The 24968-nt window shown below is 43.3% G+C and overlaps 1 protein-coding gene across 1 annotated transcript; it reads left to right on the forward strand.

The window, feature by feature from the left end:
- The first annotated feature begins 1832 nt into the window (after window positions 1-1832).
- Window positions 1833-24711, forward strand: eva1ba (eva-1 homolog Ba (C. elegans)). The gene is made up of 4 exons (XM_080754130.1): window positions 1833-2148; window positions 20307-20470; window positions 22633-22728; window positions 23221-24711. Exons 3-4 carry the CDS (start codon window positions 22662-22664, stop codon window positions 23670-23672), a joined length of 519 nt encoding a protein of 172 aa, XP_080610256.1. The 5' UTR covers window positions 1833-2148; window positions 20307-20470; window positions 22633-22661; the 3' UTR covers window positions 23673-24711.
- The last annotated feature ends 257 nt before the right edge of the window (window positions 24712-24968 follow it).

The following is a 24968-nucleotide window of genomic DNA, read 5'->3' on the forward strand; positions in this document are numbered from 1 at the left end:
GCGACAGACATACACGGCCAGTAACATCTTGAAAGCGAATCACAGGAGCGGCTACCACCGCTCAAAAACAAAGTGGATGTTTGAACTGGAGCAATGAGAAGACCCACTGGAAGGAATAATCAAGTGAAATCCAATTGAACCGTGTCCACCTCCAAAATATTTCGTATCCCTTCATGGGTGCTCAGGTTTTCCCTCTCGTGGGCTGGTTAATGAGTGAAATATGTGGGCTGGAGACCAAGGTGTCCTTTCCAGCCTCAGCAGGGTGTAGCACAATAACAGCTCTGGCGCTTATGCTGACCCTTTGGAAGGATAAAGTGAACCCAGTGACGCACTAAGCCTTTTCAGCACTGATTCCATGGCGCTTAGTTGTTCTTCTCCGTTATTATTGTGAAAACTTTATGCCTCATACAGTGACAGGGAATGTCACAACGCCTGCCCAGGCGTATGGCTTCAATCAAATCTGGTCAAGGCTCAGCTTGGTGGCCCAGACGATTTACAGCTGAGCCTGTTCAGATGGTCGAGGGCGCTTGCAGAGGAATCCCTGGCAATAAAACTGTTGGTTGCAAAACACGACAAGCGCAAGCTTGGGAGAGTGTGCTGAGAACTTGAACGTGAACAGCACACAACATGAAGAACATTGGCACTTTGGCCGTGCCTGAATCGTGTGTAATTTCACATAAGGCTAAAATAAGATTGTGTGCCATAATCGTTGGCTGTGTGTTTTCTGAGCAGAGCTCACAACTGTTAGCAATTAGCAAGTTCCTTACTGGGAGTTGACATATTATTGTGATTACATGTTTACCATGTTTTTGTGTGGGACTGCTCTCCTCTCGAAAAAAAGACAAGTAGATTTTCCCATCATAGTTGTAATGCATAGTTTGGGACTGAAAGGAAATACTTGTTGAATAACCACCTTCAAATTATTTGAATGTATTGCTCTAAAAACACATTATAAATCTATAATGTGACATGATTACCGTACGTGTCTATAAATAAGTCACAGGCTAACCATAGTGTATGCCATACTTTCTAAGTACAGTATAGTGATTGAGTGTCCTGTCCAATGTGTTTGTGTGGACTCATAAGTATAGTCTGCTGTCTAGTATAATTCTTGCACTGTTCCTCGGCACAGTATGCCAGGGCATGCTGTATTATGCTCTGTGTTTTCTTGGTGCTGCTAGCGTACCTCTGCATCTATGTCATTGAAAGAAATCCCCTTACAGGAGTATACAGCAACGGTTCTCAAAGTGGGGTCCAGGGACCCTCAGAGGGTCTGTAACACTGAGAGTTTACAAATGGAACCAAATGGACCTGCAAGGGGGTCCATTTTGTACACTCTCAGAGTTATGGGGTCAATGAAATTAAAAGGTTTGAGAACCACTGCACAGTATAGTATAGCATTGTATTGTGTTAGGGAAATTCTATGATTCTGATCCCTCCCCTACACACACACGCACACACACACGCACACACACAGAGACCCTCAGTAATGTTTTCTCCCTATTCATTTGGTGAGAACATCTACTAAATATCCATCACTGTTGCTCATTTTTGTTTGTGCTGTTTTGTCGTCATGTTGGACTCCATGTGGAAAATCTTGGTGAGCTAATTTGCCTCCCCCCTATAGCTACAGTTGGCTTTTTTCTCCCTGTTTCCTTAACGACAGAGAGAGGGAAAGACTCCCCCCTCCTACCACCAACACCACTCACTCCCTTCCTCCCTCCCCCCGTCCCCAAGCCTGCCCATTTTAGGCTGTTCCTCTGTTTTCCGTCTGGGAAGGGGATAGTATGACAGCTTTTCCTGCTTCCAGTGTGTAGTGGAGCTGGGAGAGAGAGATAGAGAGAACTCTGTTACTCACTCCAACTTCTGAGAGGAAGTTGCCACCTCTTCCCCAGACTCTGTGTGCATACGGCGCACACATACACACACACACTCACACTCTCTATCTCACACACGCACAAACACTGCTCAGGACCTGACCACAGCGGCAGAAGGGAACCAACTGAAACGGTCAGGATTTGCTTGTAATGTTATTTTCAAAGTTTTGGAGGGAACGAAGAGGACGTGTTTTTGACTGAAACGTGCAGTGCAGCCTGGATGTCACTGAGGGGGAATGAGGAGTCTTTGGAGAGACCTGTTCACTGACTGGTGAGTGTGATGGTTTGCGTCAGTGTTCTGACAATAACAGAAATATGGGTTAAAGTGCTGCTGCTTTATTTTTTATGTCAACGATTTGACTGAATACTTTGTTAGAAGTTTGCATTGCCCTTCTCTCTCTCTCACGGCTCTTTAGCCTTTGTAAAATGTCTTGAGATAACTTGTTATGATTTGACACTCTAATAATATTGAATTGAATTGAATTGAAAAAGATACAGTACAGGACAGTTCACTGATACAGGGTCAACTAAAATGATAAAAAAAACACAAGAAACCTTTTGGGCTTGTTTAAATTGGGGTGCCTTTTTACAACTCATACTCATGTCATTTACATTGTGTTTGGGGGGGGCTAGCTGGTTACTTTATCATAGAATAGTGGAGTATTGTTACAATTTCACTGCCTGCCAAAATCGTTAGTTTTCATGTTTTACATGTTTTTAGAAGTTTTCATGTTTTACAGTTGATGCTTTATGAACACTTTTTTGGATTGCAGCTGATTTAGGTTGCGTGCATTTGGAATGACTTGCCGGTTCCTTGGGGCTATCCATGGGGTGCTATAAATTTTAACATTCTGGCATCCATCCACACAACACAGACAGCGGATGGTAATCTTGTCCGTTGAAAGTTTCCATTGATGTGAAATATGAGGATATTTGTTTTCAAATGAGAACTGTAACCTTGTGTTTCCCACTGGCTTAAAACAGTGTGTTTACATCTAAAGGACATGATGGGGACATGGGAAAGAGACTGAACCGTGGTCATACTGAGGTTATAGGCTGTCAGGGTTTCTCTCTTCACTCCTTGATTGTACAGTTTTACAAAGTGTGTTATTATGTTCTAACACCTTTTGGAAAGTTTTAATGAGCCATGTATGGTCCCAAACAGAACTTTCTGTTCTTAATCATCCATACAATAACGGGACATCTGTGCAGAGTGTGTGTGTGTGTGTGTGTGTGTGTGTGTGTGTGTGTGTGTGTGTGTGTGTGTGTGTGTGTGTGTGTGTGTGTGTGTGTGTGTGTGTGTGTGTGTGTGTGTGTGTGTGTGTGTGTGTGTGTGTGTGTGTGTGTGTGTGTGTGTGTGTGTGCGTGTGTGTGCGTGTGTGTGGCATGTACACTACAGTATATGATGAAGTTGAACCAATGCCAGAGATGATACAGCACATGTAGTCAGGGGGAGAAGGGGGGGGGGGTCAGCCCGGGTCCAGTTTTCCTGTGCAGCTGTATGTTGGCAAACCTTGCAATGATTAATAGGTTGTTGCAATAAAAGCAAACATCCGGTCGCATTCTGTAGTTTTTTCTTTTTTTTTTTTTTTTCAAAGGAATAGTCAACAGTTGTCATAGAAGAATCAGGACACGCTTCGATAATCATTGTTTAATCTTGGCTGCATTTTTTCCCAGTATACAGCAGTTCTATTAGTGGAAGCAAGAAAAACACATTATCCTAAAAAGAACACACAGTTTATACAGCAGGCCTGCATGCGTGCATACAAATCATCAGCATGCAACAAAAGTTCCCTCTCTCTTTGTCGGTGTATAACATACACACGCACGCACGCACGCACACACACACACACACACACACACACGCATGCACGCACGCACGCACGCACGCACGCACGCACGCACACGCACACACGCACACACGTGTACGTGCGCGCACACGCAGTCACGCACTAACTAATTCACACCTTCACACTAGAACGCAATTAACCATATGCTTCAGCTCCCAGGGTTCGCTCTCCACCGGGCTGCTGTGGTAAACACCTCTTATCAGAGAGAGAGAGAGAGAGAGAGAGGTGGCCCCAGGGGTCTCCTTTAATTAACATTATAGGAGTGGGAAGGCTCTTTAGCCGCCTCACCAGTCAGCCAGATAAAACCCCAGATAGCAGGGATAAGTGTGAAGGCTTTAGTAACTTATCCCTTCCAGGCTGTTTGGGGACAGTTGACTTGTGCATGACCTCTCCTGGCTATTCATACCCCGAGCAAACTTTCTTTTCTCTCCCCCAAGCCCCACCGCCACGTTTATCGGCGCATGGGCCTGGCCTGCCTTATCTGTCCTGGGGGATGTTGGTTTACAAACTCTCTGTACCCATCGGGTCACAGGCCAATCCCTGATTTGAAACGCTCATCTAAACTCCTATGGAACCGACCACCAATTTTCAATGCAAGATGTAAACCTCAGGCCATATACTAACTTCTTCACAAGCTAATCCAAGAAATGGCAGTCAGGACTTATAGGCTACATAATATATGATGTACATTAGCAGTTACATTTTATATTTGAAAGTATTATTGCTGTAGACCAAGGGTTTTTAACCAGTGGTCCGGGGACCACCTGTGGTCCTTGAGGGGGCTCCAGGTGGTCCCCAGCTAAATGATGGAGAGTTGGTAACCAAATGGATTATTGGTTATAGGCCTTTGAGAGCTATACACTATTAGAGAATGTAGAATAATTGTTATTTTTATGGACAAAATCTCATCCAACGACAACAAAATATTCTATGTTTTGGGTCTGAGAGGTTAAATCTCTGGTGGTCCGTGTTTCAAATGCAGAATACAGTAAATAATCAACTTTGATATGTAAAGGGTTGAAAACCACTGCTGTAGTTAACAAAAACTAAACGAAAAAACTAAAACCTGTTCTTAAACATGTTTTTTTGTAGCCTGAGATTTTTAATGCAGCAGCAAGAAACTTAGGTTGATGGGAGTGGTTAGGGATGATAGGGTGAGCTCTTTTTTAAGGTGTGTAGATGTGGTTTCCAGTGGGGAGAGAGAGAGCAACCTGTAATCTTGTAACCCTTATGAACAATGCGCTGGAGCTTCCCCTGGGAATGACTGTCAAAATGTCACCATAGGAGATAGTTACGCTCAGCTCATACACACCCTTAATCTATGCATGTTGTGTGAACACAAACTTCACTCTCGCTCTGTTGCTGTTTTCATACACTTTTTACATGTTTTTGTACCAGTTCTCCATATGGGCCGCAGTGCAGAGAAAAGTGTTGCCCTTGGAGCAGTGTTCAATGTTTTGCTTTAAACACCTCAACACAGATGAACTCGCTTGGTGCAGAGTCAGACATCGATCGATTTTGTGACCTCCAAGTAAGGCGGGTCTTTATCGACTTATTTTTCTTTTTGAAACAGACGCGAACGAAAATAAAAGCCTGGGTAACGAGGCTAGTATATCGACATGGCTGCCCTACCATTGAAGACTAGACCAGTGGTTCTCAAACTTTTTGGGCTTCAGTACCCCCTTTTCCTGATTGCTGAATCCAAGTACCCCCTTTAATCGACAACAACATTTTGATTAGACAATTATACTGATATCAAAAGTCCTGTTTTATGTCAATATGTTGAAAATAAAAGTAAGTAGCCTCTTTTCTATTCAGTAACAGTTGTGCTGGTAAAAAATTGGTTTAAAGCTTTACAGAGCGGCACGTTCACATAAATGTGTCAATGTTTTATCATTAAATAATACATTTTTCCATTTCTCTCAAGTACCCCCTGTAGTACCTCTGCGTACCCCAAGGGGTACACATACCCCCATTTGAGAAACACAGGACTAGACGACACTGTACAGTATGTGATCAGCAGAGTTGTGAATAGGTCTACATTAGTGTTTGGATAGACAAAAGGTTATGAGCTGCTTTCGACAGTCATAATCTCCCACAGCGTATAACGCAAGCAACAGGATTTTATAGTTATTTGAGAAATAGGGAGGGTTGAGTGATATGTCTCTGAAACTGTGTTTAGCAAGACTCCCACAAACCACTGCCAATCTTACTGGGCTTAAGGCTTACAGCTGGCTAGTATAGACAGCAGTCTAGGGCTTCTGACTGGGCCAGGAACTCGCCTCTACAGGCTTTGGATGATGTTTGACATGTTAAGTCCGAAGGGTTTGAATAAGCTTCTCTTCTTTCCCTGGACACACACACACACACACACACACACACACACATACATACATACAAACACACACACACACACACACACAGACACACGCGCACGCACGCGCGCGCACACACACACACACACACACGCACGCACGCACGCACGCACGCACGCACGCACGCACGCACGCACGCACACACACACGCATGCGCACACCCAAACACAGACACGTGCATAGACAAATATACATACATTTTCAGACCTTCAAAAGCTTCCGAGAACATAACACAAGCTAGAGAATGGACTCGACTTTGAATTGGACCTGAATTTGTTTAAACTCTGCATGGCTAATATTTACACATGGCAGAGGCTATTGGGAAATAAAAATCCAACAAAAGAATGCAACAAAGCTGGGTCAAATAGCATTGGCAAAATACTTATCAGGGTTTGTTTTAGCTTACTTAGGCACCACACCACATGGGTGGGGTGTCACACGTGGGAACAATACAATGCAATGTTGTGCCAGTGAGTTTGGAATGTCACAGGAGAGTATTTGGAGTGGTCGACCTACCTGAAAGTATATCTAAAATGTCCATATACTGTATGATAAAACATACCCATGTGGCTCTCTATTAGGCTAGAAAAACCACAAGTTATTTCCAAATTCAACTTGACTCATACAGCATTACAGTTACTGTAGGTACAGACTGGTAAAAAGCAAGTCTTTTGCACACCTACAAAGGTGAAAGGTGCGTAGGAGGAGACCTAACGAGGGCCCCGAAGCAAAAACTCCCAGCACACTGTCTTCAAATGCATTTAAAACGTTTGAATGGGAATAACGTTTCGGTCTGTTAGACCAGTGGTTCTCAACCTTTTTTTTTGGGGGGGGGGGGGGTGACCCCGAAAAACACCTTGCGTTGCGAGGCGCTGTGAGCATGTAGATCGGCCTCTAATATTTAAAATGTGTCCAATGTTTAATTTGTCATTTTAGAGGTATTAAAAAGTCCTTAAATTGTCACTTTAGAAATGTGCAGATAGTACCTCTATACACTTAAACTTATGTTGGTTTGCTTGCTGTTGAGTGAGAAAGCAATGTTTCACATTAAGCTAATCATCTGGGGACCCCCCAAAATAATTTGGGGACCCGGGTCCCAACCCACAGGTTAAGAACCACTGTGTTAGAGCTTCATCAGGTTACCTTATAGGATATGATAACCTGACTATCAGACCGAAACCTTGTATTCCCATTCAAACATTTTAAATGCATTTGAGGTGCAGACTGGTAACAGTAGTGCCACAGAGACAAAGACCCACAACAACCACTAGCACTGGAGAGCTCCACGCTGAAACACAAAAACCTGTTTAAATCTGAGTGTATAAAAATAGACCCACAGGATTTTTGTGGTGTACTGTAGTTGTGTTAGGCACTCACTGGTTGGTTGTGGGATTGGACAGTAATACTTTATATCCCGTTGTATGATGGAATATAAAGTAGATTGTAGCCAATCTACCAGCTCTCAACATGTTGTAATGTGAGGTGTTGTGAGCTTGTAGATCTAGAATCTACATTGCAGTATATTGATACTTTTACTCAAGTAAAACATGCAAGTCCTTTTACCACTGCTGCCCACCCAGCCATGCAAACGCCAAACATATGTTTTATGTCACAGAGTAATCAGCAGTGTTTTGAGTAATGAATACAGTGTGTGGTGTGTGCCAGCCAGGCCCAGGTTGATCTGACGGAGATGACATCATGGCTCTATTCTTGTACTTTGAGGTTCAGGATCGTGCTGTAACTTTTCAGGAAATGAAAAGAACAACACAATACTGCCTCGTCAAAGTTGGTGTGGTGACTTTATACATCGTCAGATACTTGAGTCCTTATATTATCATCACTTCACCCATAGCTCATTTGGAGTTAGGATTTTTTGGGAAATTTGGAATTTAAAATAAAGAAATAGCTGGGTTCTGCCTGACACTGAACACATATCTCTCTCACAAACACACATATGCACGCACGCACGCTTGCACGCACGCACACACACTCACACACAGAAGCACAAACAGAATGGCAATCACCAACAATGAGCCACATGCACACACATGCACAGCACCAATACATATCCATTCTCGTGCAGACTCTGATCAAGTCAATTTGCAAGTTGCTCATCCGGTCAGGGTCTGAACAGATGGAACAGCTGCATGCATTTGTGTGTGCAAATTATTGGATCTATTATTGGACTCTGGACCAGATCAAATCAATTTGGTACTAATTGTGTAGAAATCCTGGTGATCTGAGGTTAGTCTTGCGTAGCCAGGCATATCGGAGATCTCTGCCTACCAATACGTCTAGCGACATCTAAATTCAATATAGGGACTAAAACTGCACAGAAAGAATACAGACTTAAAGAGATTTGAAAAAATAACCATCGCAGAACCAATCCAAGGACTTTTTGGGGCGGTCCTTCATATTGGAATGGTATCAGAATTGTTTTTTCAAAGCGGTAGGAACGGGTTTGTTTGCAGCTTTTTCCTCTGCCGATGAATTTCGATGTCACTAGATGTCCTGGTAGGCGGAGACCTCCAATACATCTGGCTACACAAAAAAACGTATAAAGGTCAACAAAAACACACATGAACTTTTGTTCCTTTCATTCCTGTCCCCGCTGCCCGGGGTGTTGCTTCTTCTAATGGACAATCGGACAAGCCGTGTGTGATAAAGTCAATATATGAGGAAACAGCATGTGCTATCTTTTGTTGATTTACATACGAAAGCATTCCCTGTCTCCCATCAGTACACATCTGGGCACTATTACTACCCCCTCACCCCCCCAGCTCAGTCCGCTATCTCCATTACCCTCCCATTACCTAGCATAACCCACAAAACAGTGCTCCTCGTGGGACAAGTCTCTCTGGTTCGCAGTTTTTATGACACAAGGATACCCATTTTTATTTGGTCACGGGTTGCAGTTACATGCCCTTAAAAAGCATGGGGGCTCTGTTGACTCAGGCTGGCGTCAGGGCGGCATACCTGATCGTTGTGACATCATGACTTCTATTTTTGTGAAAAGTGTTAAGGTTTGACTTGAAGTGGTCAGTGGCGAACGAACACACACGTGATTTGATTTATGGATGTTTTATGCCCACTCCGGGTGTTGTTGAGTGCTGTGATGCAGTAAACCTGTTGTTCATTGTCTCTCTGTCAAATAGTCTGTGCCTAAAGCTAAACAGATCATGTAAAAGAAAGCCTTTTTGGAGCTGTGTGAAGCACAGGCTCCCTATACGTGGCCGTGTGTGTGTCCGTGTCTGTCTGTATGTAGCCTCAAAGTTTGGCACGCTACTCCTCCCACAGTTTTTGCACCACACACTCGCGCCATATGTCAAATCGACCGGCTTACTCGGGAATCGTCTGCTAGTAACTTGCTAAGAGAAAGGTTCTATAGTTTAATTGATATTAATTTATTAGTGAATTAATTTTCCCCATTGACTTATAATGGGAATTGCAAAAACTCACATTCAAGTATTTTTCTCTCGTAAACCATAGGAGCTACAGTTTCAAACCTCGGAGAGGAGATTCATAATGATTTTAAGAATGAATCCAAAAAGAATTACATCACTCGGCCTCATGGTGGCGCTATAACGGCCCACTTTGCGTTTTGCCCCGTAACTCTTGAACCGTAGATCGGAAAATTACAATTATTTTTTCCCTGGATTCCTTGGGTCAAGACGCATCTCCCCATATAGGCCACGCCAGGATAGATTTTCCGCCATCTTGAATTTTCTCCAAAACACACTTTTTGCACCTTTTCCTACATATTTTCTTCAAATGTCACAAAAATCGGTACACATGATCCTGGGTGACCAGAGAGGTGCTACACACACACACACACACACACACACACACACACACACACACACACACACACACAGCTCCACTTCGAACAGAGGTTCGATTTTTCTCTCAACTGAGAAATATGCAAGACTGTGAGTTTGGATAAGATTATATCGCTTAACCCTTAAGTGCTGTTCGGGTCATTTTGACCCGTTTTACATTTTCATTTGGAAAAAAAAGGTAGAAGTTAAAAATGTTTCCACCTGAAACTCACTGGCCTTAAAGATTCTTCTGAGATGAACATGTAAAAAAAATATTTTTGCTCTACACCCATGCTACACCCCCCTCATATTTTTTGAACATTAAGTGCTGTTCGGGTCATTTTGACCCGGAAGCACAGAAATACACAGTATTATGCCAAAACACAGACACACAGTCACCCCCACTTCTAACACCCCCCTTCCGAAGCCCCATTCCGAACCCTCCCCCCTTCCTATAAGCATGAGCAATATTGCCCAGTATTAAATGAAGTAGTTTTTTTTACATGGATTTCAGCTAAATCAGTAAAAACGCCTAGCTCTTTCAGTGTTTAATCGCCATAGTAAAATGCAAACATTTACCAAATATATCATATGAATTGTTTGGTATTGAGTCAAAGTCAATGTATCATGATGATTTGTTAAGTTAAAATTTATATTAGTGTTGCTTTTTTAAACCAAATATCCACCGGGTCAAAATGACCCGAACAGAACGAAGGTGTAGTGAATCTGAACAGAACTTAAGGGTTAATGGAATGAAAATGTCAAAGTTTGACCAATGTGTGAAACACAGTATAATCAAGGCAGGGGTATAAAAACATTATTTTTCATTTGAGCTGTTTTTGGAAGACACGGCTACATGGTAGTTAGTTTTTGGAGCTGTGTGAAGCACAGGCTCCCTATACGTGGCCGTGTGGGTCTGTCTGTCTGTGTGTCTGTCTGTGTGTCTGTCTGTGTGTCTGTATGTAGCCTGAACTTCCTAAACTTCGGCACGCTACTAGTCCCACAGTTTTGCCACCACACACTCGCGCCATATGTCAAATCGACCGGCTTACTCGGGAATAGTGGGCTAGTAACTTGCTAAGAGAAAGGTTCAATAGTTTAATTGATATTAATTTATTAGTGAATTAATTTTCCCCATTGACTTATAATGGGAATCGCAAAAACTCACATTCAATTATTTGTCTCTCGCAAACCATAGGGGCTAGAGTTTCAAGACTTGGAGAGGAGGTTCATAATGATTTCAAGGATTAAATAAAAAATAATTGTGTCATTTGGCCGCATGGTGGCGCCATAACACCCCACTTTACGTTTTGGCCTGTAACTCTTGAACCGTAGGTCGGAAAATTAAAAATATTTTTTCCCTTGATTCCTTGGGTCATGACGCATCTCCCCATATAGGCCACGCCCATTTGCGCCATGATAGATTTTCCGCCATCTTGAATTTTCTCCAAAACACACTTTTTGCTCCTTTTCCTACATATTTTCTTCAAATGTCACAAAAATCGGTACACATGATCCACACACACACACACACACACACACACACACACACACACACACACACACACACACACACACACACACACACACACAGCTCCACTTCACACGGGTGTGATTTTGAAATATGAACACTGGGTTTTGTAGACACTTCAACTCTGGCACAATAAATAATTCAATACCATTCGCATTTCTTTTAATCTGCTAGGAGTAACAAGCAAGGTAGGGAAGGGAACTGCATCATCGTGCAAGCATGAGGCAGACTACAGAGTACTATCCTGACCCAAAACCTCTTACTGTCTAACCTTTGTGACCTCTTTGTACTGGTATGCGGGCCATGCTAAAACAATCCTTGACAGGTTTTAGTATTGTATAACATTGTTGTTGTTGTTGGGCCGAAACCTTGTATCTTCATATTTTTACTTTTAGCTCAACTTGGTCATACAAGAGTGCTGTGCAATAGTAGTGAAAATAGCCAATATGCAAGCTTGCAACACGTCGCCTGGAGCTTGTAGATCGTCTATTTCTGCTACTTTTGACAATTGTTTTTTCTGGGTCAATAGTTTGTGGCTAAATAACAACATACTGTACCTTGGATCATGACAACATGGATCCATTGGAGCATGGGTTCTATTTTTCCATAATCTTTCCTGACGGTAAAGAGCGAGGGTAACGTTTGGACAAATGGACATTCAAGGCTTCTACCCAACATTGACGGTTTAAGATCCGGGGTCATCTTTACCTGATGCACCGTGTCACTAAACCTGATGGCAACCACATGTCAGACTGGGCCCCCTCCAAACGCAAAACTCCCCTCTCAGCCAGAGACCCTGGCAGGCCCTGACAAAAGGAAAGCAACACTGACACTTGAGCGCAGCTTGATCCCTGGGATCTCATGTGGAAGAGAAACATGGACGAAATGCACTCTCCTTTCTCTAAATTAAAGCCCTTTGCAACGTTCAGAGAAGGCAAGGGGTGACTGTTGTGCCGTATCGTATAGGAGAAAATACCTTTACCAGATGCAACCCCCCTGAATGCTTTCACAGGCACCATGCACGAACAGAGAACTCTGTTTGGGAAAACGTGTCAGTGTTTATCGGGTGGAAAGTTACCGCGTGCACCTCTGTGGGTTTTGGGGAGAGCTTGAAGTTCCATCAACCTTTTTTCCCCCTTTGGCTTGAACCTTAGACTGTTCTGCCTGGGCTGGGTGGTCAGGTGATCGCGGTTGGCCGGTAAAAAGCCCCAGAGACCATATGTTGGCTCAGTTATAGCTAAATGGTCAAAATGTTCTAGCAGAAACCTCTTAAATCAAAAGATTGTACTGAAAGGGATATCCAACAGATACGTGATACAGATTGAAACACTTTGGCGTTACAATCACCATTGGGAGTTGCCATTACCCTTTTATTCAGCTACTGAGAGAATGTCATTGAAACAATGTCTGTGAAAAGGGAGATTACAGAAACTAATTTGAACTCAATCATCATCATATCATCAGCTGCATATTTATTAAACTGGAACATGTTGAGTTTGAGAACAAACATCCGTAGGCTGCAAATAGTGAATAAATTACCCAGATTTACTTTTTTGATGTCATGTGTCATTATGTTCGGACGGATCTTCTCTCAGTTAACTTGGCAGCAACAAAATCAAAGGAGGAAACGGTAACATCTTAATGAACATAGTTAAGGGCAGAGTTGATACATGCTATAAATTGTCCTTATTCTTCAGCCTAAGTGACGGGCTCTGTGATCTCCCTCACAAGAGCTGTGTATAAAAACAATGAAATGTGATTAAATCCAAATCTGGCCCTTTTTTTGTTCTCTGAAGCCGGGTGCCAGGCACACCGCAGAACTACAGTCCAGTGTGCCAGGAATTCTTGTGGCTGCATAGAATTCTAGGTATCAAAAATATTCCTTACCCTCTGTGGTTCAATGTATGTCATTACAACAAGCAAATAAGGCTGACTCGCTCCCTAGTGTAAACTTGTCTTTTCATCTTAGTTCCGTAACTTAACTATGTCTTAGGTCTTTAAATAAAGTCTTCTCACGGGGTTGCAACTTATTCCTTCAGTCTGGACGAGGAGTCGTGCGGTTGCGATCTTTTATTACTGCCACCCAGCAAGCATCGCGGGAAAAGGGCTTCTGTTCAGTGACGGCCCGTGGTTGCTCTCGCTTCAGAGGTTGGCCCCTGTCAGTATGTGGTTGATAAATCAGCTACAATCAGGCTCCACAGACAGCAGACAACTCAGTCATCTTTGCTTATGAGATAATACTGGTGTGCCTATTCCAGACAATTGAGATAATGATGGATCTGTACTTGTATGAGGGCGTCGGCACGGAGCTGGCGACTACAAGACGGTCCTTTGCGGAAAGGGACAAACCTTTTGTGGGAAGGAAAGGGCCATTGTGGTCTTCTTCAAGTGGATGACAACAGAAATATCAACGCAACGTGATAGTTTGGGGTTTCTTCTTCCATTTGGCTCCACTCCTCCAAACCAAAGCAAACAATACTCAGTCAGAAATAGTGCCTTCCCTCTTCTCTGGCCACATGACACCATACTGTGTGTTTATCCTGGAATCAATCAGATCACTATTCCTACTCTGCCCCATTTGCAAATGAGCAGAAACCTTTATATCTAATCTTGTTGTGTTCTTTTAGTCATATGACTGTAGCACGAATAGCCGATCTACAAGCTCACAACGCGTCACATCTGAGTGGTAATCTCACTGGTCCCCCATGAATGTGACACAAATGGCTGTGTAAATGATGGTCATCTAGATAGACAGACAGACAGACAGACAGACAGACAGACAGACAGACAGACAGACAGATACCTTTATTGATCCTGAGGGAAATTGCAGTGCCACAGTATGAACTAGAAGCAGTGCTCTTCCGAGCACAGGTCTCCACCAGGCCGTGCGTCCTGGTGGTGCTACTGTATAATAGGCCAATGTAAAAAGGGTGGCATATGTTCTTCACCTTAGATCTTTCATGGCAATCGGACGCTGCATGCATGATTTCAAGCATTGTGTTCCAAAAATGTGTTTTGCTAAAGTCTACCTGCTGGTGGCGCTATAACAGGACAATGTTAAAAAGGTAGCATTTGTTCCTTGACCTAGTGGGAATATGTGTGGCAAATGTCACGGTAATCGCAAGCTGCGTTGATGATTTGAGGCATTTTGTTCAAAAACGGAGCAATCCTGCAAACTTTGGAAGCTAATATTAGCCAATCAGGATGGAATATGAAATATCAGACGGATCGGACTTGATCACATGACTATAGAGATACTGTGTACCGATTTGCATGATTTTTGGATAAAATCTCAAGGAGTAATATCCAAAAATGTGTTTTACATAAATCGGCCCAAAGGTGGCGCTATAAAAGGCTGATGTGAAAAATGCAGGGCAAAGGTTTATCCTTAGCCTCTAGGGAGTGCGCTTACAAAGTTTGAAACTGATCGGTGGAGTTATAGGTAAAACCACAAATCGGGCTGTTATAGCGCCACCATGAGGCTGATTAAAAAAAAATAAGTGGCATTTCTTCCTCGGCCTAGTGGGAACGTGTGTGCGCGATTTCATGATAATTGCACTTTGCGTTTGTGATTTGAGGCATTTTGTTCAAAACGGCTCAATCCCACAAACTTTGGAAGCCAATCTTAGCCAATCAGGATGGAATATGCAAAATCGGACAGATCCGTGTCGATCACATGACTGTCGAGATATTGCCTACCGATTTGTAGGATTTTTGGACAAAATCTGTAAGAGTAGTGCACAGAAATGTGTTTAGCAAACATCGGCCACTAGTTGGCGCTAGAAAAGGCCCATTTGAAAAATTTAGGGCAGAGGTTCTAGATTGGCATCCAGGGAATGTGTGTGCTCACTTTGGCAGCGACCGGGCCAACGGCGACTGAGATTTGGCGCTCACAAACTGCGAGGACGCACGCACGGACGGACGGACGGACGGACGCACGCACGGACGGAGAGGAAAACATACTCTCCCCCATGCCTTCGGCTGGTGGAGACAATGAAACCAAAATACACAATAGGGTAGAGAATAAGTAGTAAAAACCCTAGCAGAAATAGTGTAACAATATATTATAAGAGACAGTATAAAATAAAGCTGACCTGGTCCTCGATATGCACCCGGACCGGTCAGGTGTGCACAGTGTTGACCACCAGTACATAGAAATAGAGGCGTAGGCATCATGTGCATTCTATCGCCAATTAAAAACAATGCACTTAAAGTGTTAGTTCACCTATTTTTGACATGAAGCTGTGTGAAATACTTGCCATTAAAACAGTGGTTAAAAATGTATTAATTGATTACCAGAGTCCCGTGGTCAGAGTTCTGGTCAGTTTCTAATGAATATTAAGTAGTTCCAATGGGGTGGGGGCCATTTGGCGTGGGCCAATCATTGAAAATAGATTAATCCACAAAACTAGCGTCATTTGTATTGTATTTCTACCATATAGAGTGAGGTTTCGTTCTGATCAGCTGACTGCAAAGCACCTTGTTTTGGGGAAATATGTTGCAGCGGCGTAGTGATACTGGACACAAAAAATAGTACCATGTGACAGAGGGGTCAAAGTTGAACGAAGGTTGGTCTATTTGGTAGAAATAGGTCAACAATACAAATGACGCTAGTTTTGTGGATTCATCTATTTTTAATGATTGGGCCATGAGCCCCTGCCAAATCACCGGAACTACTTTATATTCATCTAAAACTGACCAGAACTCTGACCACGGGACTCTGGTAATGAATTAATACATTTGTAAATTGTAACCACTATTTTAATGGCAAGTATTTCACACAGCTTTATGTCAGAAATAGGTGAACTAACACTTTAATGAAGTAGGGACTAACACGGACCCTGCATCTCTCCATAATCATACTGGAACACAAGTTTCTCATTTGAAACTGCGCTGTTGTGTTCTCAATTAAAAACGATATGTCATACCTCCTTTCAGGGGACTGTTTATGTAAAAAAAAAACTGAGTAGGCGTCCAGGCGGTGCGGGGGTGAAGTTCCTGCTCACCACCATAGAGACTGGGGTTTGATTCCTCCGGGGTCTCCGGCATCAGCGGCATGGCCAGGCGCTCCAGGGAACACTATTGGCCGTGTTGGCTGGTGGAACTGGGAAGCCAGCAGAGGAGGATGTTCTTCCATTGGTACACTAGCGGGATAGCCGCGGGAACCCAGGCGTTTGTTTCAAGGTTTATCTGTTCAGCATGGAGAGGAGCTTGGATGGATAGCATATTCCTCTGCACGTGTTACACCTTCCTAGTGAAACTCCTCCTTCCTAGTGAAACTCCTCACTGCCAGATGAATAGAGAGGTATCATAGGAGACTACAGTACACCCTCCCCAAATCCAGCAAGTAGGTGTTGGCAAATTGGTGGGGACAGACTGACTGCAGAAAGTTTCTTTTGCTTAGTTTTCATGTTTATCAAGGTGCTGGACATATCTGCATGTTCCCAATACACACTGTCCAATTTTGGAGCCAAGCAACCGTGGCTTAGGTTTGCTGATATCGCGTACATCACTCCCACTGCTGAGCATACAGTACACTAGCTGCCACAGTCTGCATTCAGTACACATCTCTTTCTTTGATTTATCGTCAAATTTGAGAAAAATATGTTTGGTCAAAGGATACATCAAAATCCTTGTAATTAAATGTCTTAGGTGGTTGTTATACCAGGACGCTTGAAACGCTGCCGGTCTCGTTTTGGATTTATTACCCAAAAAACGTTAGTCTAGTCTAGTCTAGTCTTGTCTAGTCTAGTCTGCAGTAATGGAGGGCCTAGTTCAACAAAGTCGATCACTTGGAGAAAAGAGCTAAAGGTTGAGTCATGGGATTGTGCGTGGCTGGGAACGAGGAGGTCTGTTAATAATTTCCTCCGTGAGGTACAACAAAAACACAACAAAACAACAGGGCAGGCTAATTAGTGTTTACATAGGCCTTAAACAGGTCTCCAGTTGTCATTAACCACCAGTAACGGATGCCTGAGTCCTGACGAGCTCAGGTCAGCTGCATTCCAGTGTGAGAAAAGACCATTTCGGTTGTCCAATCATTAGCGTTGACCTTGGCTTGGAGAACAGAACAACTGTCGTCATCCGAGCCTTTCGCTTTATTACCCTCGGGACAAAAAAACGAAGTATCTCATTGAGCTCCGTGCTCCTTCACGCTGCTGGGATATGACAAGATTTGGCAGCGTGGCCTGGAGACGAGATGACCTTGTCTATAATTGAAAAGGAAGGAAGGAAGCTCAACAGGAAGACAGTGGTGTGTAGACGCATCCCCAGGCTGTTGCAGGGACCAGAAACAAAAGATATGTCATCTCACTCCCATGGGGACTGGGGGGTGTGGTGGGGGGGGGGGGGGGGTCTCCATAGCGACAGCTCCGTCACCCCCCAGCGCTCCCTGTCAGTTAGTTAGTCCGGCACTGTATCAGTGTAGTGTACATAGGGTCTGCCAAAAGTCAGCAAGATCAAAATCTGCACTGGAAAGCACAGGGGATCTGCTAAACCAACTCAAGCTGGCACAGGGGCTTTTTACTAAACAGGGGGAGAATTAGCAAACCACGCAGCACAGCATTTTTCGACGGCCCTCTCGGTCCCCAGCTGGCATGTAATGTGCTAACTTCCAGCAAGAGGAGAAGCTCTGGTTTAGCACACAGTTCCCAAACTACTCCATGCCAAGGACCCCCAAATAGTCATATCCTCTGGCCTCCACCGTATTATGAAATGCCTTTCAAAAAACAAATGTTTTTGAAAGTCTTTGAATTTGAATTTGAATTTGAATTTAGATAGATAGATAGATAGATAGATAGATAGATACTGTATAAATATATTTGGTTGATTGATTGATTGATTGATTGATTGATTGATTGATTGATTGATTGATTGAAAAAAAGACAAAAATCTTCTTTCTTCTTCTTTCTTCTTCATTCTTCTTTCCTTTGATTTTGCTGAGACAGAAAATTGTTACTCGGATAACACGTTAATTTTGTAACTCTCGATAATCTGTTGTCAATAAAACATATTTGAAAAAAAAGAAGAAAAAAAGACAAATCTCTCCTTTAAAATTTCGCCCCCTGGTGGCCACCCTGAGGGCTGCATCCCCCCCTTTTTGATAACCTGTGGTTTAGCAGAGTGAAAGAAAGTGATTTATTGGGGACTCTTCCAGGAGAAGATAGTAAATGTCTGTGAAGAATGATGTTAGTTATATGAGGTGTGAATGAACCCAGTGTCTTCATTGAACACCTCCAGGAAAACCACATAGCATGACTTCATGTGAAAGGACAGAACACAGTTGGTTACTGTCTTTAAACTATTAACATGCTGACCTTTTCTTATCTCTAAGCACATCGATTTTCAAAGTGAGGGCTGTGGCCCCCAGGGGTTCCGTTATGGGGTGACAATTGGGTTTCTTTTTTAAGTGAAATTCACCTCATGATATTATTGTGCGTCTATATTTTGGGCATGCCATTGTTTGTCAAAATGTTTCAAAAGTTTTGAAACATTTCACATGGCTGTGAATTTTGAATCCATTTGGCAGTAGGGGAGGTTACAGCCAGAGGGGGTCATTGGCAGGAATACGTTTGGGGACCGGGACCCCTGTTCTAGCACCCAAATGTAGTTTGTACCTGACAAACTACTTCCTAAAGGTCAAGGATGTCCACAATCACAACACCAGCAGCAGCGTCACTAATCATGTTCAACGTAGATTTAACACTAAACAAGGCTCTAATTCGTTCTCCTGCTATATCACCAACATGTGGAACGCCCTTCCGCAAGCTTTAAAAGAGTGCAAATCCCTAGCCTCCTAAAAATTTGTATAAAAAGTCACCTTCAGGTGGCTGCTACTCGAGACTTGTAAATAGACTAAGCCCCCATGTTTCCACCCAACTTTTTTTCTCCCCTTTTTCTGCTTTTGTAATTCATGTTATCCTATGTAAAGTATGTTCTATCCGTCTTTCAATGTTATATGAGATACATAAAGTGGTTCCTGTGTAAATAAGCCGTAAAGCTTACTAGGATGCCTCTGGGGGCACCACCTCCTTTTTTGTGTAGAATTGGGATGGGACGATATGAAAATGTCATATCACGTTTATTGTGACCAAAGAAATCATGAATATTTGAGAGATTTGGTAGAGAGTGAATAAAAGACTGTATCAAGTACGGATATTATAAGTATCTTTTACCAATAGAGGGTTTAAGTGGTACCGGATATGCAGCCCGGAAAATAAAAGGTGAATTGATCCCAGTGCATGACGGAGGACGATTTCACGATAAATTAAATCTCCACGATACGATTATCGTGAGTGTTTTTTATCACGATAAACGACAATATTGTTTATCGTCCCATTCCTAGTGCATAATGGGGAATATTTTCTATTTTAACGTTTTATTGGTCTTATGCGTTTATTAGTAGATAATGTTCATCATTGTGCACACAAGTTAGATATACGCTACTTATTTTGCATACACTGTACGTTGAAATGTCAGTGTCACCGTTTGTTTCTCTTCTCTTCTCATGCTTTTGTGGCAGCGTTAACAATGGCCAGATACAGTGAATGATGGGATTATATAATACCTATTCTTCTCACTTTTCGATAGTGCTACGCACATTGTTCAGACACGTCTGTACTCTGTATTGATATAGTCTCTATATGCAAGACAGAACTGTTAAACTGCTGAAAGCTGAAATCCTTCCTACAATCTCCTGCTCAACCGTGTATCCAGCGGCAACTGCAAAAGGCCTGTCATTGTTTGCATAACAAACGCCTCACTGAGTTTGGATCTAATGTAGTCTGACTGACGTCTTTGTGTGTGTCTGTGTCTGCTTGTGTGTGTGTGTCTGTGTGTGTTTGCTCTCGTCTCAGGGTGGCCAAATGAACTGTTTGGTCTGAGGACCAAAGCTCACAGGAATTGATCCAAACAGACAGTGAATGAGAGATAAAGAGACAAGCTTCATCGTCCATCTACAAGCCTTCCGTAGCACTATGAACTGGAACTGAGAAGATTGAGTCCACAGCTTAAATTCCTGGTAAGTTTAACTACTCAAAGTAAACCCTATACTGTACTATATATACTTAGTTGTCCGGGGTCTATACTTGGTACCCTCTTTGTTTCCCTCTCTCTTTGCAAAAAGTAGCCGATCTACAAGCTCACAAAGCGTTGCGCAGTGACACATTTTGTGAGCTTGTAGATGTGCTATTTTCAGAGAATATTACACATATCTGACATTTGGCAGAGTAAGGACATCAGGGTTAATGTGGTTAAAGATGTATAGCTACAGTATATGTCTTAGTATACATTGGTTTATTTTACAGGAGTAGAATGTTGGCTTTACTTTTAAAGCTTATTCAGTGAGCCTCTTTACTGCATATGGCTTGCATGTGTGTGGATGGAAGATGTGAAATCTGGCAAATGCTGCATCAACAAATACACATATGATAAATACTTATTAATTGTGAAGGCATTTGCGTCAGGATAGAAATCAGAGACTCTGAGGTTATCAGTGGGTGCAATTTTGAGGTAAATGATAACATAAACATGTGGTTTGTGCAATTTGAGGGCATCCATATGATCTGCGGTATGTGCAGGCATCACGGCATGTGGTTCGACTTATCATGAGAGCCATGCACAGGTTAGAAACAGGGCTCCTTCAGAGTTGATCATCTATTCCCAGTTGAACAAAATGTTTTGTTTTTTTAGTTGTTTTTTTTTTCTTTTCTTTATTCCCCCCACTGAGGAGGAGTTTAACACAAAGCACATGTTTAATCTTGAGCTTAAAATTGGCGCTGACACAGCATACACATTTAGACGAGTTCAAGGTCTCCTCCTTTATGCGTTGGACCCCGGCTGTGTTGCTATCAACACTCACATGTGTGCCCTCCAGCCATGTGGCCACGCCATGATGTCATCAAGCCAGGCAGGGAGGAGTGAGGGAGTGCAGGAAAAACAACGGCAAAACAGGGGAGAAAAGCCAGAGTCAGCAGGAAAAGTGCCGTGTGACGAGGGTGGCGGGTGGTGGGTAGTGGAGGAAGGAACACGGTAAAGACCAACCAGGGCCACTGTGACCCTTTGGCTGGAGTGTTCCACGCAGGCAAATCCAATGAACCCTTCACTCAGATTGGAAACAGCTTGGCTCCCCGGGGGGACGAAAGCTTACCGCATGGGGAGGCGGCATGGGATGTAACATAGGGGCTCGCTTAAAGAGAAGTGGCTGAAAACAAAAGACAGACTGGAAAGGTTTGAGAAAGATCCAGCTGTCTGCGTGTCCCCTCTGGGGTGTGGCTGTGCAGGGTCTTTTCTTTTCCCCGTGGGGAAATGTGAGACTTCCTCAAGAGTCTTGAGGAGTCATGACCAGGTCGGCAACACAATAGTAACACGGAAGTGCAGGAAGCAAGTAGGGAAGGATTCAAACCTGCGTCACCAGTGTTGAACCCACGTAGGTCTACGACTGATGTGTGACACATAGTCTAAACCAATGGTTCTCAAAGTAGATTTCAGGGACTCTATGTTCCTTTATGGAGGTCTAAATGGACCCTTACAAGTCTGTAACTTTGTGTCTACAAATGGAATCAAATGGACCTGTTAGGGTCCATTTGGTTCCATTTGTACACTGTCAAATTTAAGGGGAGACCTTCAAATTTCAAAGTTTGACACTGGTCTAAACAACACAGACAGGTAAACAACATTGTCCCTTTGCCTCTGGACTTTAGCCATTTGGTCTGGGATTCTCATCATGCAGGAAGCACTCCAGCATCGACTACCGGGAAGAGTTTGACCTTTCTGACCTCTCTGGCGAGTCCTATCGAGGTTCAGGGGAGAGAGAGAAGGCGAGTGCGGGCGCCAAGTGCCAAATGTGTAATGATGATCCCAGTTGGAACTGGTGTCTAAGGAGGACACAGAGACGCTTTTGTTTGACATTAGAAGGCCACATCCCACCCAGCCAAAGGCATAATATGAAGAAGTGCTGTGGTCAGTGGGTTTGGCGCGCAAGAGCAGCACAGAGTGGGGCAGCCATAGAACGCTTGAACGGCATTGTGAAGAGCCAGGGAGCTCACAACACCTGCTAGCACACTGGTTGAAGGTCTGCGTCCATGTTGTTGACTTGCTTGACGTTTGCTCCGCTGTAGCCTGTTAGACCCTGTACGCAATGTTTGTGTCCACATCTGAGTTGGTGTGTTATGATGTCTCTAGGTGTGAGAGAGGAGAAGTCAGCAGTCGACATGGATGTTAAGAGGCAAGAGATGGACCTTCTGAGCAACAGCATTGCTGCATATGCACACATCAAAGGTCAGTCATGTGTGTAGCATGTCTGTGCATCATGTGTATTGGATCTGTATTGGTGAGCCGAATGGATCTGGAAGACATAATGAATTACTAAATACTTAAAGGGGATACTTAAAGGGGAAGACCACCCATTTTCAATATTGAACTGTGTCATTATTATACCTTAGAGGAGTTGTGTGGAAATAGAAAGGTTTGTATTGTAAAGTAAAACTTGATGACATCACACATTGTACTTAGAAACCCCAAAATCAATCCTCCAGTTCTAGGCAACACAGAAAGGGGGGAACTTTTTTTCTATTTCCACACAACTCCTCTAAGGTACATTAATGACATATTTAAATATTGAAAATGGGTGGTCTTCCCCTTTAATTACTTACTACTGAACTATTTATACTATTATTACAGAATCTAATCATTGTTACAGTAAGTGTTAATTTAGTCTTTTAACACATTCACCTACAGTTAATACAATTTTCACTCTCTTCTTCCTTCCAGCCAATCCAGAGAGCTTCGGCCTTTACTTTGTGATTGGCGTGTGTTTCGGCCTGGTGCTGACCCTGTGCCTGCTGGTCATTCGCATCTCCTGCAAACCACGCGCCAATGTTGCCCCGCCCACTCCGGAGAAGAAACACCTGAAGGACATCAGCGAGGACGACGACGACGAGAGCGACGACGAGGACGACGAGGAGGCTCACGACGTGGAGGCGCCCGCTCCCCTGACCACCACCACCAACACCACCACCGCCAGCACCGAGATCGCCGTCGGCAACCACCACAGCCAATCGGACGGGACGTTGAGCGTGAACGTGTTCACGTCGGCCGAGGAGCTGGAGCGAGCCCAGCGGTTGGAGGAGAGGGAGCGAATCATACGCGAGATCTGGAGAAACGGCCAGCCTGACATTCTGGGGAGCGGCACGGGGACAATCGGACGAGTGCATTACTACTAACGCGTACTAATCTAGAAGAATACAGCATCTGGGCACCGCTGTATGGACAAAGCACTGCGACCCCATGAGACCCCCGCAATGACCTTTGGGTGGGTCCAGTGTGCCTTGAAGTTTTGACAGGCAGACTTGAACATTATGTTGAATAAGATGCAGTAGCACTGCAAACAGGTCAACGTTAATGTGATACGCCTGATAATTGCTCTGTCTCTGACAGTCTATGACAGAAATGAACTGTGTGATATTGCACTTCCAATGTAGCAATTTGTTGCTTTTCCTGACTGAAGGGAACGACACCACAACCAAGAACTGTAAGTTTGCTCCTGTGGTAAAGATGCAGTATATGAATGTGTGGCTTTGATTATGTTCAAAGTGAGGATATGGTAGAATGTACGCGCTTAATGAAAGAAGCACAAAGAGAGAATTTATATGTACTGTAAATGTGTAATAGCAGAAGTTCAGTAATGAGGACCAAGTATTTTTCCGTGGCAAGTCATTCCCTTTGTATTAGAGATGATTCTCCTCATTCTCCTCTTGTGTGATTTTACAAAGGGATATATCGCTAAATGCATCTGTAATTTCACCAGCATAAAAACCTTCAGGGGGTCCATGAAGACGATTACATTGCTTCTTATGCACGAAGATATTGACAGGTTTATGGGGTCATCTTTAAAATTGGATTCTCTACGTTGAGGATACATTGGTTCTATTTTCAGAGAAGATTCCACCAAGGGAAATGGCTGAATTAAAGTATTAAACTAAAAGTAATTTATGGATGTTTCCCTTCCTGGATACTGGTGGCCTCTCAAGCAAACAAACACACACAACAGAGCTTCTTCTATCAAGCCTAAGGCCATGAATTTGGAATCGTCTGGATACAAGAATTTTTAATAAGATGCTTATGTACAATAGGACGTAATGGCAAAAGGATGACATAATGCAAAGGTCACCCATTGTCAATTGTCATTCATGGTCAATCACTCCCAGGTGTGCCTTGAAAGGTTGAAGAGATATTGTTTTATAATAAAATGTCTGGAAATTCTATCTGGGTTCTTTTTGTGACAGTAAATGTTTTTACAAAGCCCAACTGGATGCCGCCTGCGGGGGCCATAAAAGGGAAGATATGATGCAAATGTCTAGATAACACAGTGGCTGGTGTAACTCATAAAGAAACTAATTTCCTTCCCGGGCTGCTGTAGGCGGAAGAGAAGGCTCAGATTCAACATTTTGGCTGCCAACCGAGACATGTAGAACCTTGATGAATTGCTCAATTTGGGCACTGTTTGTGTTGGATGTGAT

The sequence above is a fragment of the Nannobrachium achirus genome (assembly GCF_963921795.1).
Source record: "Nannobrachium achirus genome assembly, chromosome: 2".
In the NCBI taxonomy this organism is placed as follows: domain Eukaryota; kingdom Metazoa; phylum Chordata; class Actinopteri; order Myctophiformes; family Myctophidae; genus Nannobrachium; species Nannobrachium achirus.

Excerpts from the sequence above, each read along its gene's own strand:
- eva1ba (XM_080754130.1), top strand. The coding sequence starts at position 22,662 with ATGGATGTTAAGAGGCAAGAGATGGACCTTCTGAGCAACAGCATTGCT. Across the intron at positions 22,729-23,220 it reads TGCATATGCACACATCAAAG|CCAATCCAGAGAGCTTCGGC; the intron begins GTCAGTCATGTG and ends TCTTCCTTCCAG.